This window comes from Propithecus coquereli, unplaced genomic scaffold (genome assembly GCF_000956105.1).
Source record: "Propithecus coquereli isolate 6110/MARCELLA unplaced genomic scaffold, Pcoq_1.0 Scaffold56, whole genome shotgun sequence".
Lineage (NCBI taxonomy): Eukaryota > Metazoa > Chordata > Mammalia > Primates > Indriidae > Propithecus > Propithecus coquereli.
Window position 1 is genome coordinate 1,224,005 of NW_012151507.1, and position 18,054 is coordinate 1,242,058.

The 18,054-nt window shown below is 46.8% G+C and overlaps 2 protein-coding genes and 2 non-coding genes across 4 annotated transcripts in view; 3 read left to right on the forward strand and 1 right to left on the reverse strand.

The window, feature by feature from the left end:
• The window catches only part of RCSD1 (RCSD domain containing 1), a 64,240-nt gene extending 59,210 nt beyond the window's left edge, over positions 1 to 5,030 (forward strand). The window contains exon 6 of the mRNA XM_012657809.1: positions 3,455 to 5,030. Within this exon, the coding sequence (XP_012513263.1) occupies positions 3,455 to 3,487 (33 nt within the window). The 3' untranslated portion in view covers positions 3,488 to 5,030. The remainder of the gene's footprint in view (positions 1 to 3,454) is intronic.
• Positions 5,031 to 12,343: 7,313 nt separating this feature from the next.
• On the forward strand, positions 12,344 to 12,415 carry TRNAP-CGG. Its single transcript has one exon. It is a non-coding gene; the product is annotated as a tRNA-Pro (tRNA).
• Positions 12,416 to 13,062: 647 nt separating this feature from the next.
• On the reverse strand, positions 13,063 to 13,134 carry TRNAP-AGG. Its single transcript has one exon. It is a non-coding gene; the product is annotated as a tRNA-Pro (tRNA).
• Positions 13,135 to 17,055: 3,921 nt separating this feature from the next.
• MPZL1 (myelin protein zero-like 1) overlaps positions 17,056 to 18,054 on the forward strand; it is a 40,572-nt gene continuing 39,573 nt past the window's right edge. Inside the window, exon 1 of the mRNA XM_012657795.1 lies at positions 17,056 to 17,306. Within this exon, the coding sequence (XP_012513249.1) occupies positions 17,216 to 17,306 (91 nt within the window). The 5' untranslated portion in view covers positions 17,056 to 17,215. The remainder of the gene's footprint in view (positions 17,307 to 18,054) is intronic.

The following is an 18,054-nucleotide window of genomic DNA, read 5'->3' on the forward strand; positions in this document are numbered from 1 at the left end:
ATTCCAAATGAGCAATCCTTAAATGAGATTTAGAATGAGCAATCTTTAGATTTAGGATCTTTTGGAGTTGGGAGATTCCACTAAGTCTCCAGAGGCAAATATGGGCCCCAACCCTTAGTCCTTTTTGAGGATGAAGCCACTGGGTTCAAGCAGTCCGCTGCCAGTGGTTGCTACATCTTATTTTCAAGGCAGGAGGAAACTGCCGTGCCAGGACGCCTTCCCATCTCACTGACAGCATCTTCCAATCCTGAAGGGTTAAAAAGTCATCTTGGTTGAAAAGCTAGCGGGGAAGGGGATTGCTTCTGGAAGGTGTCAGGTAGAAAAAGGCCTCCTGGCCAGGCGTGATGGCTCACACCTGTAATCCTAGCACTCCGGGAGGCCAAGGTGGGAGGATTGCTTGAGCTCGGGAGTTCAAGACCAGCCTGAGCAAGAGCAAGAGCAAGACCCCATCTCTACAAAAAAACTAGAAAAATTAGCCAGGCGTGCTGGCATGTGTCTGTAGTCCCAGCTACTTGGGAGGCTGAGGCAGGAGGATCACTTGAGCCCAGGAGTTTGAGGTTGCAGTGAGCTATGATGAATGCCACTGCACTCTAGCTCAGGCAACAGAGCAAGACTATCTCAAAAAAAAAAAAAAAAAAGAAAAGAAAAGAAAAAAGAAGAAGGCTTCCTGCATAAGCTCCAAGAGCTTTTGGGGCAGGCTCACTGTAATCTCTTGAGCTTCATCACTTCTATTCCTGACAGAGGCCTGGCAAGGGGAAGAGAGTGCCCAGCACCCTTAGGAACACTCTCCTCCCAAACAGGCAGCTCAGGTGGGAAAGAGTAGCTCCATTTGCCATCTCTCCATGCCTTTTCCTCTCCTTATCCATCGCTGAGACGTGAAATTATGACATCATTTAGTCCAATCTCCTGGTTTCAGAGAGGAAGAAACCAAAGCTCCAAGAGGTGACAGGTGTTGTCCAGGGTCATGGAGCTCAATCAGTGTTGACATACTGGGCACCTGCTCAAGCCATCAGAATCAACTGCTTACAAAGTACCTGTGCACATGTGCATCACTTATTTAACCTGGAAGGGGCATTGTCTCCAGTTCTCTTTTGTCCCTCTCAAGCCTGGACAAGGTTAGGATCCCGGTGAGAACGATTACGAGGTGGGCCCCTTGGGCCATGGGCTTCCCCAGCCACCCGTGCCTGTCCCAGGTCTTTCCTGAATCCGGCAGAGGCAGCTCACACCACTAAGCAGTTTTCCAATCCCCAAGCTAATCCCCATCTTGTTCCTTGGTTGTAGAAACAGATGGATCAGATAAACTAATGACGGTTGCATTCATGCAATCAACATCTGACAAGCACCAATTATGCCCACTATGTGAGCTACTAGAGGTTCAAAGATGAAAAAGACAGAGGCATAAACACATAATGAGGAGACAGCAGAATAAATGGGATTCTGTCCTTGAACAGTGAGCGCTACGTGACGCACAAAGGATAGAGCAAGTCATTCTTCGAGAGAAAGCAGGGGCGGGTTTCCTGAGTATGCCAGAGGCATCAGGAGTGTGAAAGCACAGTGAAAGGTTACCTTCCTTTACGCTGCCCCTCAGACGTATTTCAACATTTCATGCTGAAAGAAGGAGCTGTCCTGGGGATTCCAATCACGGGGCCAGCTGGACATATCAAGTCACTGCACTTAGGATTCTGTGTATAAGGAGCAGTAGCCCTGGAAAGAGGGCACTGAATAAGATACAACTTGAATGCTTCAAATACATTTAACAAGTGTTTCCTGAACACTCATTATGCATCCGGTACTGGGTGGGGAACTCGAGCATGCGAAAGACAAACATCCGAACAAAGACGCTCCAGATGTTCTGACATCACATCTGAGACGTTGCTGTTCTATACCAGTAAGTGCTGACTTCCTCACTGCCTGATTCAGTGGCTTTTCCAAGTTGGTCTCCTTGCTTTCTTAACATTTGTTCTGAAATCCTTTTCTCCCTCAGCTGGTGAGACACAACCTCCTCTTGAGTCGCCTACTTTCATAACTGTGTAGTGTTTACTTTGCTCTCTCCCCTTTCTTCTACCTCCCAGGTTACTGGGCAGGTGGAAGAGACTCAGCTCTTGGCCCTTAATCCTTCCTAGTTCTCTCCGGGACACAGTCCCCTGCATTCCCACCTCCATCTCCATTAGACACATAACTGTCCTTCCCTGAGACCTCTCCCTCTCTCACCGCATCTGTATCTTCCCCTCCGCAGGCCTTCCCTGACTGCTCCAGGGACAAATGCCCCAGCTCCTCGCAGACCTCCTCACCCTCAGTATAGTCCACGAGGATGGCCCACATCACATCCCACCTGGCACCATGGTTACATTCCTAACCGCCTCAGTTTTTCAGCCAAAGAACTGATGGAGGCCAGGTGTGGGGCTCATGCTGTAATCCTAGCACTCTGGGAGGCTGAGGGAGAAGGATTGTTTGAGACCAGCTTGAGTAAAAGCAAAACCCCATCTCTACTAAAATTAGCCAGGCAACTAAAAATAGAAACAAAAAGTTAGCAGGGCATGGTGGTGAGCACCTGTAGTCCCAGCTACTCAGGACGCTGAGGCAGGAGGATAGCTCGAGCCCAGTAGTTTGAGGTTGCTGTGAGCTAGGCTGACGCCACGGCACTCTAGCCCAGAGTGAGACTCTGTCTCAAAAAAGAAAAAGAACTCATGGAGAGGAGATAAGACCTGAGTCCCAGCACAGGTAGCACAGAAGGAGGCAAACTAATACCTTCTTTTGAATGGTTATTAAGGCTGGGTGTGGTGGCTCATGACTCTAATCCCAGCATTTTGGAAGCCAAGGTGGGTGGATCCCTTTGAGGCCAGAAGTTCAAGACCAGCCTGGGCAATATAGCAAAAAATTTAAAAAATTGAAGAAAAAAAGAATGTTCAATAGTTATTTTGCTGTCCTTTCACTCAAGCATCAGTCTTTTATTTTCAACCCTTTCTGTTCTTTTTCCATTTTTATGCTGCCAAAAAACCTTGAGCAGTGCTTCAGGAAGAGGTCATTGAGTGGGGATGAGTGAGTAGGTAAGAGGCCAGGCCAGAGGGACATGGAAGCCAGGCATCAAGGGATGGTCAGCATCACCTAGTAGTTGAAGAGTCAAGCTCTGGTTCCTGGGTTTAAATCCTGACTTCACCCTTTACTAGCTGTGTGACCTATAGGAAGTCATTTAACTTCTCTGTGCCTTAACTGCTTCACCTATAACAGAGTTAAATAGAAGCACCCACCTCATACTGCTTTTGTGAGGATTAAATGAGTTGGTGCATGTATAATTTAAAAAACTGTGCCAGGCACATAGCATTCTTATTACTATCATTACTGCTATTCCTCCTGCTATTCCTATTGCCTGATCTAAGGATCCCCAAGGAGATAGGCTAAGTGTCAGGATTTCCTCACCCTTTTCCTAATTCATTCTTTACTCCTCCATTCACAGGGTGACACTCCTGTCCAGGACACTAAAATGTGAAGAAGAGCTCATTGCGCTCTCGTGATGAAGCTGCTGGAGACGTCTCTTCGGAAGTAGCAGCAACAATAGTCGCAGCAGCAAACGAAGCCATTGCAGGAGCAGATTGTGCTGAGCGTCTGGAGTGAGGCTGAAGACCCAGGGTGGATTGTTTCCCGACGTCCACAGCGAATGCTCCCTCACACATCGAGATTGGATCTGAGGGCAGCAGACATTTATCGGCTTGAGTTTATGTCATCCGATGGACTGGGTTTTAAAAAGAAGCTTATTTAAAACAATGTACTGTGGTGACAACTGTCCAGGGGACACTGGGCAGCCTATGGAGCCCTGGCTACTGTCCACACCCACCCGTCCCTGCGGCTGACCTCCGAACTGAGCTCAGATTTAGCTTATCACATTTTGCTTGTGTAAAGTTACAGCCTTTCTACTGTTCTGAAGTGTTTATGGTTCTCAAACATAAGTAAAAACTAATTTTAGGTGGTCAGAAACAAATGAAAATAGCATTACTGAAAATATAAATCCGATAAGTTACAGGAGACCTTAAATTTTATCAAGACCCTAGAGACAATCTTTTGGCTTGGTCCAAATTTGAACTGGCCAACCAATTTTTAAAACATTGGACTGGAAGAGATGATTATTGAACCATTTTTAAAAGCGTCTGTTCCACCAACAGGAGCATTTCCGGTCCTGTGGTTCTCTAGCTGATGACCACCATGGGCGGTCACTGGCCCAGCTGGCTCCCTCCACCGCCCTTGAGACTGGAAACTCCCATGAGAACGTCAGCAGGTTTCATGTTCTGCGCTGCATCTCTTCATCCTAAAAGCAGAGCAGTGAGACCGAACAGTGCTGGCTCCCTGATTTGTCCCGCGAGGATGAATTTGCACTTCCAGAAGGTTACCCTTGAGCGTGATGATGTTTCCTGGGAGGTGCCTTAAGCGCTGTGATGTGCAAGCTACGTAATGAAAACATTCATCCTAGTGAGTTGGGGTCTTTAGTCCGTTCTCATTGGGTTGCTCTTGCTGTAATATTCAGTTTGGGGAGCACAGGTGGTTTTGAAAGGGACAGGGGGCTGACTGCCCAGTCCTTAACTTACGCCTCTCCCCTCTCCATGCACTCCTGCTGAAAGATGTTACTCTAGATACACGTTTAATCTTTAAGGTTGGTCCTTATTCTGATTTGAGTATGTCAGTGTTTCGATGTGCTGATTTGGCTGTTGGAGCAATTGTTTTTCTGGAGGTCTGTGAGACCACACCCTCCCGACTTCAGAAAACCGTCTCTCAGACAAAAAGGCCTTATGTCACCACTGGTACCTCAATTTTCTTATCCCATTTACAGTTTTTCTAACTCCGGGATAGTGTTAATATTTGGGATATACTTTTTTAAAAAATTATTTTTAAATAGTTTGTAACTTGTAAAACGAACTTGTCACCTGGTCGAGACTGATACTGTCATAGTTATCATACTTTGGATTTTAGCAGAATTTGGGCGATATTTGTGTGTGAGTTATTTTGAGATCTATATGCTATCAATCATCTATCTACCTATAGAGAAGTCTACCCCCCAAACAATACATGGTTTTATTTAAATATGTCTCTGAGTTGTTTATACATACACACATGTCTAGGCAAGTGCTCTGTGAACACGTATGTGATTATGAGTATGTGACGGAAGGGGCTACTTGAGAAAGGCACGGAAAGTGTGGGATATAGCTATGAAAATAAAACCGTATGTTTCTTCTGGAGGGTCTAAACATCGCAGTAGCAGATGAGAAAGGAGCAATCAAAAATAACAAGAATGTGACGCTACAGGAACATCCTTGCTGGTGTCAAAATACCTTTCTATCCTCCCAGTCCTGATAGTCACATCATTTGGTCAATTTTGTAAAAAAAACCAGATGCCCCTTTGCCAGGAGTTCTTAATTAATGAGGGGGGCTCTTGGCAGGGAAGCTGTGAGGTGCAGAGACTCATTTTTGTTGGTGCTGCAGCCCCACTGCTTACAGCTGTCCTTCCCCGAAGCAACCGTGGTTAGGCGTTGCGCTCGCACGGTTGGTACTGGGATTTCTAAATTTGGGATTAAAGAAATCCATCGGTGTCTTAGGTAGCACAAAGTCATTACCAGGCCAGGACGACCTTGTATCTTTCGGCATTCCTTAATAAGCCTGAAAGAAAACACTGATTCTTTCACAGCGACAAGACTAATGAGTCAGAATCATTCTTCCACTATCTTTGTAGTGTAACTTGAGTTTCAAACTGTGTCCTTCCTTTCTCCAGAGAAGGAACGAGAAAAAACCTGGATGCTTTGAAGGGATATGTCAATATTTAAAAGGGGCAGTGATGCTGTTTCAGCTGCATATGGAACTAGGTAACCAGGTGACCATGAGACGCCTCAAGGGCCTTGGAAATTCCAGACTCTTCTCACAGAGGTCACCTGGGACAAAGCCAGTTTGCCACACAGTGACCAGTTAACTAGATGTTCAATAAATATATGTCCAAAAAAGGGACAAATGAGTGAAAGGCAACCAGTTCATCATCTTCTGATTAGGTTTTTAATTAGGTAAATATTTAATACAGCTGAATGAATGAGGATGCCCAGCAGCTGATGACAGGAACCCACTCAAACTGGCTGATGGAAACAGAACTAGACCTATCTGTGAATCTCTGGACCCTCCCCTTTTACTTACATACTGAGCCATTCAACTGCAAGTCCATGGAAAGACCGAAATTCAGTCACTCAAGCGATGTCAGGAATCTCTCTTGGTATTGGTCTGACTTCCCCTGTGTTGGCTACGTATTCTCAAGTAGGCTCCTCCCAGCCTGCAAACCCAATGGAAGAGCTTATTTCCCAATAACTGGGGAAAACATCCTGCAGGGGCTTTCCACAGGCCGTGTGGATCAAGTGCTCAGACCTGACCCAATCATTTCGACCAAGGAGATGCAGAGATCACGTGCCCTCTCCTGGAGCTGGGGCGGGGTGAGTCAATCCTACACAGTCTAGAAGGACTACGAACGGAGCGTGGGGATTCCTCAACATGAAAGATGCCGGGCAGGCAAAAACAACAGCTGTTCCCTACAGGGCAAAATGTAAAATGCCAAATTGCTATTCCATTGTTTGTTTCAAAATTAAATTTTGTTTGACCCCAACTAGTTCTAGTCAACTTTGTGCTCTATGGACTAGGTAAAAATAGGATGAACAGAATGTCTCTATATGATGGATAATCAGGTGGCTTATGGAGAGGTCAAGAGCAGTGAGCAAAATGCAAATGCTACTCAAATAAAATGGGATTAAGTTTCATAAGCTACCCAAGAAAATCAGTCCCATTATTTTATATAATAATGTATTGCTGTGCCCAGAGCTAACCCGTAGCCCCATGAGAGCACAAAGTATCTATTATTATTCACTGTATACATGCCTCAGTCATGGTGGGTGCTCCATAAATATTTGTTAAATAATGAATAACTGAACTAAGTTCAGAGGTGGGATAGAATTATTTTCAACAGTCATGACTGCCCAATACCTTCCTTATCTGATACCAGATGCCTGAAAGGTCATAATCAGCTTCCTTCCCAGTCAAAATGCAAATACTCCTGAGAGAGAATTATCCTTTGTCATTGACACCTCCGGTGTGAGTTGGTTCCTAAGACCTTTCCAGAGGGGCTTACAAAAGAAGAGCAAAGTACACAAAAGTCTAGGGGCAGGCAACACCCCGACTTCCCAGTGTTGCTTGGGGTAACCCAGGCTCATAGTGAGCCCAGTAAGGGTACTGGCCAGAGTGGCTATGGATGCTGAGAGGAGACCATTATTCCAGTTTTGCCCTCAAATCCCAGGAAGGCTGTGGGAATTCCAGAGAGGCCCCAGTGTGGCCAAATGGGCCAGGAAACTGTGGTTTTTGGAGACTACTCAGAGGACGAAGAGATGATGAACACATCATATGCCTATTCCCGGTGGGCAGGTCTATGCAAACCCACAACCAAAGGCTAAGGAGGCTGCGAGGCCAAAGAAAGAGGCTGACAAATCCTGTTTCCCAGAATGAAACACTTAAAATAGTGACTTACAAACAGAAGCCATGTCTTGGGTGGCCTCCAGGCAAGACAGTGGGTTCCCCTCATTCCCCCCCAGACCCAGGGCTTATATAGGGAAGGAAGGTGTAGGACAATTGAAGTCGACCCCTCAGGGAAAGGCAAGAATTTGTCCAAGGTCAGGACTTATGGGTTAAGTATGAGTTTAGGTTGTTCTGACCTGAGGTAAATACGTAAAAGTAGAAATCTCAGAGGTATTCCCAGAACTGGAGTTAATCTGAAGTCAATGGAGCAGACTAGCGTCCAAGGTGGACTTGCTTTAGCTGCACAGTGCCTCATGGGGAAGAAGGAGCCAAAAGGGTAAAAACACCCACCTCCAAAACTAAGTGAAGAGGCTTCTTACACCTAATCCTGGAAAGCTGTGGGGCTTCTCCACGGGAGCTGGCACAGCCAGGGAGATGCCATGAGGGAAGCGGGATGCAGAAGGAAGAGGTGAAGACAGGCCAGGATTCCCCGCTGGGTTCTCCTGTAAGTAATGACTCTGGCCCTCCATGATGTAGTTTACATAGAAATTTGAGAAAATTACTCGAACTTAGGCAAACCCATAAAGCCAGTTATCACACTTATCAACTGCTTCTGTTTTAAAGAATGAGTGGACTGAATTGCACTTTAACTGCACTCAGAAACAAGATTCTAGAATGATTATACGGTTGGAACTCAAAGGATGGGTATTACCAAGAAGAAGATAGTTATTCCCCTCCAAGAAAATAATGGTTCTTCAAACAATAAGATCTCTAGGACTAGTCACTTGTGTTTGACTATCTGAAAAAGCCACAGGACGGGTGCTGGATGGTGTCAGGCACATCCCCACTGTGGCTGCACCTGGCCTCCTGGAAGTGACAGAAACTGCTTTATTGATGACCCCTGGAAGCACATGGGATGGGAAAGCACAAAAGGGCTGTTTTGCACTGCTTCTAATGCTGTGTCTCTATTCATGCGATCAAGCACAAGGAAACACAGTTTTAAGAGCCCTGTTTTCTTTGTGGTTTAAAAAGGTTAATTATCCTTATTTTTTTCTCATTATAAAAGCACTACATCGTTCTTTTAGAAAACTCATGGAGTAAAAGAAAAAATCTTAAGAAATAAATAAAAAATTATTTATAATTCCACTATGCAGGGATAATTAGTGTTAATATTTCATAGATTTTCTTCTGGATTTTTAGTGCCTTATATATGTTTTGTACTGTTTTAATTCTTGGTTGTTACAAAATTGGAATCTTACTATATCTAATTTTATAGCCTTATTTTTTGTAACATACTCTCATGACCATGTCTTCATAAGCAATCACAAGTCTGATCATGAAGACTATGTACTTTTGTCCTCTCCTATTAACCCAATAACATCCCGAGCAGGGCCAGGTCTGTATAAAACAGAGGGGTAATAAGATTTCCTGGTGGAAGCGAAGGTGTCCTAGTGGAAAGAATTTCTTTCACAATCTAAATCCGAGATTCATATCACCCTTATGACCCCATGGGCTCTCAACACTTAAAACAAGTGAAAACTTTTGCATGAAAAATGAAGGGGCTGAGGCAGCTCTAAGAATTCATCAATGGTGACTCAGGGAAGGGATTGTAAAATTCAGAGGGAAGCATGAGATAAACCTCAGAAAAAGGATCATTCAGGGAAACCAGACAGAAATGTGTTTAGTAAAAAATGGCTGAAGCTATTGCAGGATATTGGACTGGAATCTGAAAAAAGACACAAATTTGCAATCAGATCCAAGTTTCTGTTTCAACTGGGGCAAGGCTTGCAGTGAGTGAATCACACCTACCAAGATAACTGCTATGGCCCTCAAAGTCAATCAGCGCATAACCCCACAAGCAATGAAGAAGGCTCAGCGCATGGTCTCAACGCCAGGCTTGCATGCCAAGTTAGTAAGAAGGTTCCTTTGGATGTCAGACCCGTGTAATTATGTACATGTATTCTCATGTATTCTCACTTCCAAGGACTCACCATTCCTAGTCAGAGCGAAATCTGCACCACTTAAGCCTAAATTGGGTCAGAATTCAGTGGCAAGCAAACACTGGTTATAAAACAGTCACTAATTGCCCCCGACAAGTGATTTAAAAGCCCATTCACAATTCAATAACATCAGCCCAGAGTTATTCTAATCATCTCCTAATGGATCTACTATTTTTCTAATTTCACCTTCTCCCTCTCATGCATCTGACCCCAAGTCAAAATTGTTAACTTCAATAATTCTTTTAACATTATCACCATTCTCAAAAGCTTTGATGCCACCAAAACGTGTAAGTAGAATTAAAAGATTGAATCATGAGCTTGAAAGTTTTCCAAGAGCACTGGTTCTCTTCTTCCACACATTTCTATCTTACTTGCTAACCAGTTAAGCCAAGCCCCTTGGCATGGAACTATATCAAGAGCTATCAGGGCCGGGCGCAGTGGCTCACGCCTGTAATCCTAGCTCTCTGGGAGGCCGAGGCGGGCGGATTGTTTGAGCTCAGGAGTTCAAGACCAGCCTGAGCAAAAGCGAGACCCCGTCTCTACTAAAATTAGAAAGAAATTAATTGGACAACTAAAAATATATACAAAAAATTAGCTGGGCATGGTGGCACATGCCTGTAGTCCCAGCTACTCGATAAGCACATGAAAAGATGCTTGACATCCTTAGAGCCCAGGGCCTTGGCACTCTAGCCTGGGCAACACAGTGAGACTGTGTCAAAAAAAAAAAAAAAAAAAAAAAGAGCGACCAGAGTGGTCAAAGCATCAAAGTGTTCATCACCTTTGACCATGCCAACTCTGGGAGTATGTCCTAAGGAAATAATCCAAAATATGAAAAAAGTATACACACAAATGGGTTAGTCGAACAATGTTTGTATCAATGAAATGTTGGACACCACTTAATTATCTTACAGTGGAAGAATAATTAAGAAAATTATGTGCCATTGTCTTGATGGAAGAGTATGAAGCCATTCATTACAAACAACTTAAAGGGATAGAAAAGTAGGCTTGGGAAATTAACAACGAACAACAAAAACGTTCAGAGTGTATGCTCAGCAAAGGCAAGAAAGGTCTCCAGCTTCGCCATCTCTCATGGCACATAGTGAGTGGAAGAAATGACTCAGAGCCCCTCAGAGTGGCACCCTAGCAAAGGCGCACTCCCAAAGGGGAGGGCAAAACTTAGACCGCTCAGGACTTACCCTGGTGAGAACTCCTCTCTCCCCACCCTCACCCACCCCTGGATGCATCCTCAAACTACCAAAAAGTATGTTAAAAGCAATATCCAGCTCTCAAACCTTAGCTCAGGAAGAGGAAGAAAAGTGGTCTCAGACAAGGAGAACGTGTCAACGGAGTTTTTACATAGTTATACCATCAAAGCAAACAGAAGGCTTAGAGCCGCCCACCTTAGACGCGGCCCCTGCACGAAGGAACAGCCGGGCTCTCCACATCGCCAGAACCGGTTAAAAAAAGGTTTTTCAGTTTTTTGCTCTTTGTTTTGAGGTGTCTTCATTGTATTTCCCCTGTCACGCTCCCCAAAGGCATGAGCTCTGGTCCTGACCTTCTGGCACCCCAAGACCCCTGAGTGGCAACCCAAGAGCCCACTGGCATTAAGAGGAAGGGAGGGAGAGGAGGAAGGGAAGCGCTGAGAAGCTGCAAGCTGGAAGCTTTCGGTCAAAAAGTGGGAGGGCAAAAACAACACTTGACCCGGCTACAGAGCAATGGATTCCATTTAGCCCGAATCGAAGATAGTCTAAGGATGGAAGAGGGCTTGAGAAATGAGGGGCCTCTGCAGCCGGGCGGCGGGGACGGGCCCGGAGGGGTCGGGCAGGGGGGGCAGCCACACCCGCGCTGGGCAGAAGGGCCTCAGGGCAGGCTCGGATCTGTGCAGGCGCCGGGAAGGAGAGCGGCCACTGCCACCGCCTCCTCTCCTCCAGGCTACCGAGGCACCGACTCTTCTCCCTAAAGCTGCTGCTTCGACTTTCCAAGATCTCTGGAGTTTCCGTACTAGCGCCGCCACCACCTCCTACCCCTGCGGGCTTAAGTGAGCTAATCAGCATCGCTGGGCCTCAATTTCCTCGTCCGCAAATGCGGATAACAGGAGCACCTAGTGGATTGTTAGGAATAGCCAATGAGTCTAATACAAGCAAAGGGCACAAAAGAATGCATTACTCCAAAACGAATGTTCGGGAAAAGTTAGCTGTTAACATGCACTGCGGTATCAAGAGCAGTGTCCCAATCACTCCTTTCCCAGCCAGGACGGCTGCTCCCGTCCCTCGCCGGCTCTCCACGTCCACTCACCCACCCGCGCACCGCCCGGGCACCGGCCGGCGGCCCCGCGGGGCCGGGGACCCGCGCACGCCGCACACGTCCGCGCGCTCTCGCGGTGGTCTGACGGGGTGGCGGGGCTCCCCGCGGGGCGCGAAACCTTGAGGCCGGAGCCACCGGGAACGGGTACCGTGGGTTTCCGCCGCGTCCGGAGGCGCCCGGCCGGGCCCGCACCTTCCTCAGTCCGGCCTCCGGCGCTTGCCGCCGCGCGAGGAATGGCGGCGGGAGATCCCGGGCGCGGGAAGGCGGCTTCCGGGAGCGTGCGGGAGCGTGCGCGAGCGTGGAGCCCGGCGATGGGGTGATCCGAGCGGCCCTGCTGGGCAAATGCGCGTGCCTCCCTGCTCTTCCTTGGCATGGCGGGGAGGGTTCCGACCCCGGGCTCTGAGAGTGAGAGGCCCACGCAGTAAGGGAAGGGTCGCGCGCTGGGGACGTCAGGAAGTGCGGCGACAGGCGCGGCCAGGCTGAAGACAAAAGCGGGGAGCGCTTTGCCCGAGAGCGGCTCGTTGGTCTAGGGGTATGATTCTCGCTTCGGGTGCGAGAGGTCCCGGGTTCAAATCCCGGACGAGCCCAGGCTTTTTCTCCTTCACATGCAATTTTAAATATTATTTTCTGAGACATCCCATTCAAAGACTATTCTGCTCCCATCAGCTCGACTGTCGATCCTCTGAATTTTTGGAAGCAAGTCACCAAATGAGCTTAATTAATACAACACATGATTACTGTACGTCCGAGTGCAAGGCATTAAAATTGCGTTGTACCATTTAAAACACAGGCTCTTGAAATGCAGACGTCTAGTGCGGAATCCTGAGCACCCCTCTAACGCCTTCAAAGTCCAACAGCGGGCGTCATGGATTAGCAGGTCCCGGAATAGGGGAATGAGCGTTTCCGAGGGAAGGGGCGCGCCTTCCTCATGCAGCAGACGCCCCCAGCCCGGCTGTGCCCGCGGACGCGCACTGGCGTGGGTGCCTTTAAACCACGCTATAGGCGACGAAGAACACACCCTGAACGCGCGCTCCGTCCGGGAATAGGCAGGCGTGCGGACGACGTTTCTGCAGTACAGTTCATTCTCACGTTAGACTTTTTAATCTTATTTGAATGTAAAACGTGCTGTAAGTTTAAAAAGTCTCCGTGTTGCACTCTAATTTGTATGAATATTTATTACGTTCACTCGTGTATCCTGAAAATAACCCACTTCGAAGTTGGATGAGAAAAAGGAGGGCTCGTCCGGGATTTGAACCCGGGACCTCTCGCACCCTAAGCGAGAATCATACCCCTAGACCAACGAGCCGACATACTTACCGCTTTCCTGCCATTATAAAGGAATGTTGAGCTACTTAGTCCTGCGCCTCCAAGTGGTTGTTTCTATGTTGTATTTATATCCTCTGGTTGCGTTTGCGTTCTATGGATATTTAGTTTTCAATTTTCTTTCTTTTCTGTTTTGCTTTTTGAAAATCAGTAACATAGAAGAAAGCAACCGTTTCATTACCAGTGTAATACTGGCCTCATTTCGAAATGCGTAATGCTATTCATATTCATGGCTAATAAATTGCAACGAGTGTGCGGCAATGTCGCTGTGGCAGATTCCAGGCTCTCTCCCTTACTAAGTTCTGGATGTCGCTTTCGTCCTCTTCCGCATTTTTCAATAATGGCAAAAGTGGCGGTTTCTTATCGATAATTTTTATTCCAGTGTTCAAAGCCCCACCTTTCTAGCCTTGTGAATTCCCATCTGTGTGTTTTTACCCTAACTGTTCTCTTCAGCAGGAAAACCTATTTGCTTTTGGATAAATCCCAAACTCCATCCTTCCCAGAAAAAGATCCTTTCTTGGAGCGCAAGACACTTGCACCAATATCGAATTCTACGGTATAATTGGCAACCAATTGTGTAATTGCTGTCCAATTGTCCCAATATGTTTAATTAGATAAAGAAGGCATGGCTTCTTAATTACATTTTAAATACTCAGCATTGAGGCTTACCATAGCAAAGCTGGCGCTCAGTGGATAATTCTTAATAACTGCAATTTGTCCCAAATTCCTTAACAATACAAATGTTGGTACTTTGACAAAATAGACTGCATGACTATCCTAAATAGACCTATTCATTTGTTTTATTTCATATGTGATTCATTCATTCATTAGTTTATTCATTCCTTCATTGCTCATTCTTCAACAAACATTTAGCAAGTATTAATACTACATGCCAGGCACTGAACTGCCAATTTTCTTCCTATGGTTTGACACCAGAAGATTATAGTTTTGGAGCTCTAACATTGTCGCCACCTTTCTTTTGTTTTATTTGAAACTGCCCTAACTTGAGTCTTCAGTTCTTCTTAGGGCTCAAGGCAATAAGAATAAGAATACCCTTTAAAATATTAATAAGTTCTAGATGCCAGGCCATCAAAACCTAACTGGGAAAAAAATGTGCCCTGGACACCTAACATACTCTCCCCAAAATATAACTAGTTAGGTAAAATAATGTAACCACTTCAGATTTCCGAAAGCCTCACTCTCAAGTTAAAAGATCTCTATGCTCTCCTTTCTCATTTGAATTTACTGTAGCTATTATCCTTTTAGGTTTGGGGGGATTTTTGTTTGTTTGTTTTTACTTCTACTTCTCTCTAGTGATTGAAAATGAGTTTGTCTTTCACTCTGCAGGCTAGGCACTAGACTAGAGTATCTCATTTGCCCCTCACAATGATGCAGGAAGACTGATAGCAACAAAACTCAGAGTATCAATTGCCTAATTTACAGTGGGAAATAACACTATCTTGGTAGAAGGAATGCCTGTGACATCTGTCCAGGGCACATCCTTCCCTAGAATTAGGTCCTTGTAAAGCAGACATAGTACATAGATGGTTGCAAGGCACAGGGAGACAGAGAATCTTAAGGAAAATTGTATCCTGGCTACAGTGAATGAAGAAGCCTGGTGACATATCCTTCTCCTATAAGAATTAACACCTCCCTAAGTGCCCTATTACTCTTTTTCCACCAATTTAGTGACCCTGTGCCCAGGGGAGGGAGTCACTAGAACTCTAACTTTCAGATTTTCAAAAAATTTTCTAGCAAAAATGCTTCTCCTGGATTAAGATATATTTTTCTGTAGAATTGTTAATGAAATTGATTTGACTTCAGGCAAGTCTTTCTGAGGGTGACCTGGGATTCATCTTTGACCGTATCTGATTGTCATCCATTAAGATTCAAATTCTCAGTGTTCCTGGAATGTCTTGCTATCACCACCCACACACAGATCACAGCATTCCAATTTTCTTCTGGCAACAGATCTTAAAGACAAGGATAGACAGGCTAGAAATTGAGACTCTTCTTCTCTTGATTATACTTTCCAACCAGTTTATACCCAGTCCTGTCATTCTTTTTCTGAAATCTCTCAAATCCTTGTCTTCCTCTCCACTCCCACTGCTTTGTGCTCTCTTCAGTCTTGCCCTGTTTCAGGGGCTACCTTTTAAAAACACAAATCCAGATTTATCACTCTTCACTGCCTATGGAATAAGGACAACTCAAGGTTCTTCGAAATATGACCACAGCCTACTTATCTAGCATTCTCTCTTTCCCCTCTTTCTCTCACTCCCCTGAAGTTCCAAACTACACAAGATTTACCTACTGGTTCTCGCACCTGGTAGATGTTTTCCTGTTTCTCTGAGTTTGCCTTTTCTGTTTCTCCCTGGTAAACTTTTATTCATCCTTTAAAATCCAACTCAAATGTTACATTCTCTGTGAATCTTTCCCAGAAGCCTCTTGGACCAGGGGTTTTTGGGAGAGTTTCATGTGTTTGGTGAGGTATGTCACAATCAGCAGAAAAGCTTGTAACACCAAATGTGTCTGAGAACTACTGCCCCTGTTGGCTTTGGGCTTCTCCTTTATTCACTCTTCTCGTTAAGTATTTCAACAAATTTAATTGAGTACTTGTTTGCCTACACTGGTAGACTACGTACTTCTTGAGAGTCACAGTTCAATGAATGCATTGGTATCCTTTCCAACCCATGGCATTCCAGACACACTACAAAAGGATCTTGCTGACAGAAATAGGGCAAAATGGTTCTGGTATGCTTTTTTAGTCTTCTCTCACTAATGTTAAAGTAATTACTACGAGTTTGCTGTACTACAAGGCTAGTAGGCTAAAACAGCAAAGATATCAGGAAGGGTGTTGGTAAGATTGGCTTTAGTCAAAACCCTGAAGTGAGACGTTGCCTTTTGGGTTCTCTAATCACACTCTAATCACACTCTTCCTCCTCTCTTGTCCTAATTGTCTAAAATTTGTTTCCCTCCTTCCCTTTTCTTTTTTCACGCTCTTCTTTCTCATGTGCGTGTCCCTCCATTTTTCCCTTTTGTAGGCTATTTTCATAAGGATCCTTCCAAATATTTTTTTGGTATTTATCAGGCAACCACTATGTGGCAGCCTCTGTTCTGGGCCAAGGTGGCGAGTTGAGAAGGGTCAGCAAAGGCACTTAGGAATCAAGGTGAGGAACTTAACCCCATCCCAATTTTTATTGACACATAGAGAGGAACATGCAAAAACAAAACAAACAAAAAGCACATTCATTTGTGTTCTAGGTAGTAAGAGAGAGTTCCAAGTTCCCACCCCTTCTCAAGCCAAAAGGGGGGTTTCTAAGAAGAGGTTACGGCAAGATAGAGACTTCTTTTTAAACTAGCAGATTTCTCTAACTGCAACCCATAAATTATCTAGTCCAGACAGAGGACAGGCTCTAGGGACAGGACAAGGGGGACATGTGTTCCACCTGGACAACTGAATCAGAAGTCTCTTCCCATCCATCGAACTCCTCTTTTTTTCCTGTCTTTTTTTTTTAAAGGTAAATGAACTGCTTCTATTTTGTTAGGCGAGGCCGGGAGAAATCGAGAAGAGCTGAAATAGAGGCGAGGTCAGTACCGGCAAAGCCCCGTGGCGAGGAGAGACAATGAAGAGGACTGTGGGCCCGTCCCCCAGAGAGGCAGAGAAGGCGCGGGCAGGCGGACAGCCACGCAGGCAGGCAGAAGGCTCGGCCGCGACCGCCTGGGGCGGCTCGGACTCGGCCTCCAGCGCGAGGCTAAGGCGCTGGGGTGGGACCGGGAAGGCGGGGCCCGCCCGAAAGAGGGTGATGGACACTCGGTCCCTCCAATCGCGTTCCTTAAAGGGCGCTAGGCACGCCAATGAGCGGGCAACTGGGGCCGGCGCGGGGCCGAGGCTGGGCGGAGAGCTGGCGAGCCGCGGCTGGGGCCGGGAGTGGGGAGTGCGGCGTGGAGCTGCTGCCCGGCGCGGGGGCTGCGAGCTCAGCGCCCTCTGCCCCAGACGAACCAACCTCGGTGCGGACCGGGGCCCAGGGCGTGGCGGCGGCAGCGGCGGCGGCAGCGGGAGAACGATGGCAGCGCCCGCCGGAGCCGGGGCAGTGATTGCAGCCCCAGACCGCAGACGCTGGCTGTGGTCGGTGCTGGCGGCGGCGCTCGGGCTCTGTGAGTGATGCTGGGGCCGGGGCGGGGGGCTCCCGGGGCCGGCACACGCCCCTCGCGGCGGTCGCGGGCCTGGCGCGCGCGGTGGGCGGCGAGGTGGGGAGGGGGCGCGGCCTGCGCGCCTTGGGGCCGAGGGAACCCTGGGGAACGCGGGCCCCAGCGACTGCCGGGGAGGCGCAGAGCCTTTCTTCTCCTTCCTGGATCCCTGGCTGTGGCGGAGGAGGGGAGCTCCCTACCTTGCTCCTTCCTGGGGGGCTGTCCCGGGGAGCGGCCCGGCGGGCGGCTGAGTTACGCCACGCAGCGTCCCCTGCCACTCCTCGTGGTGACTCGCCCAGGCCCTCCCGGGATTCTGACTCTGGAACCGCGGTTTGGCGTTCTCCACCTTGGGGAGGTGGCGGAAGGTTGCAGGTTTTTCATACGTGGGGCCTTTGTTGGTTCGTTTCTCCGCTTTAAGCCTGTGATTTGTTTTTACCTTGTTAGTTCTATTTCCAGTGCTCTCAAATCCATTTTTAAACCTCCGTGATAGAAGAGTCCTGAAATTTCATTTGCCTCGTCTCTGTGGTCTGCAGAGCACCAAGAAAAAATTTGTTCCTTCTGGGTTACAATGCAAAGAGCTAGGAATACCAGTAAGATGATCAGGCTTAAAAGAATTTTATCCAATCCATAATAATTCCAGACATACCTACTGTAATTTTAACAAGACACAAAACATTGAAAAGCATAATTTTCCTAAGGAAAAAAAAATCTCTTT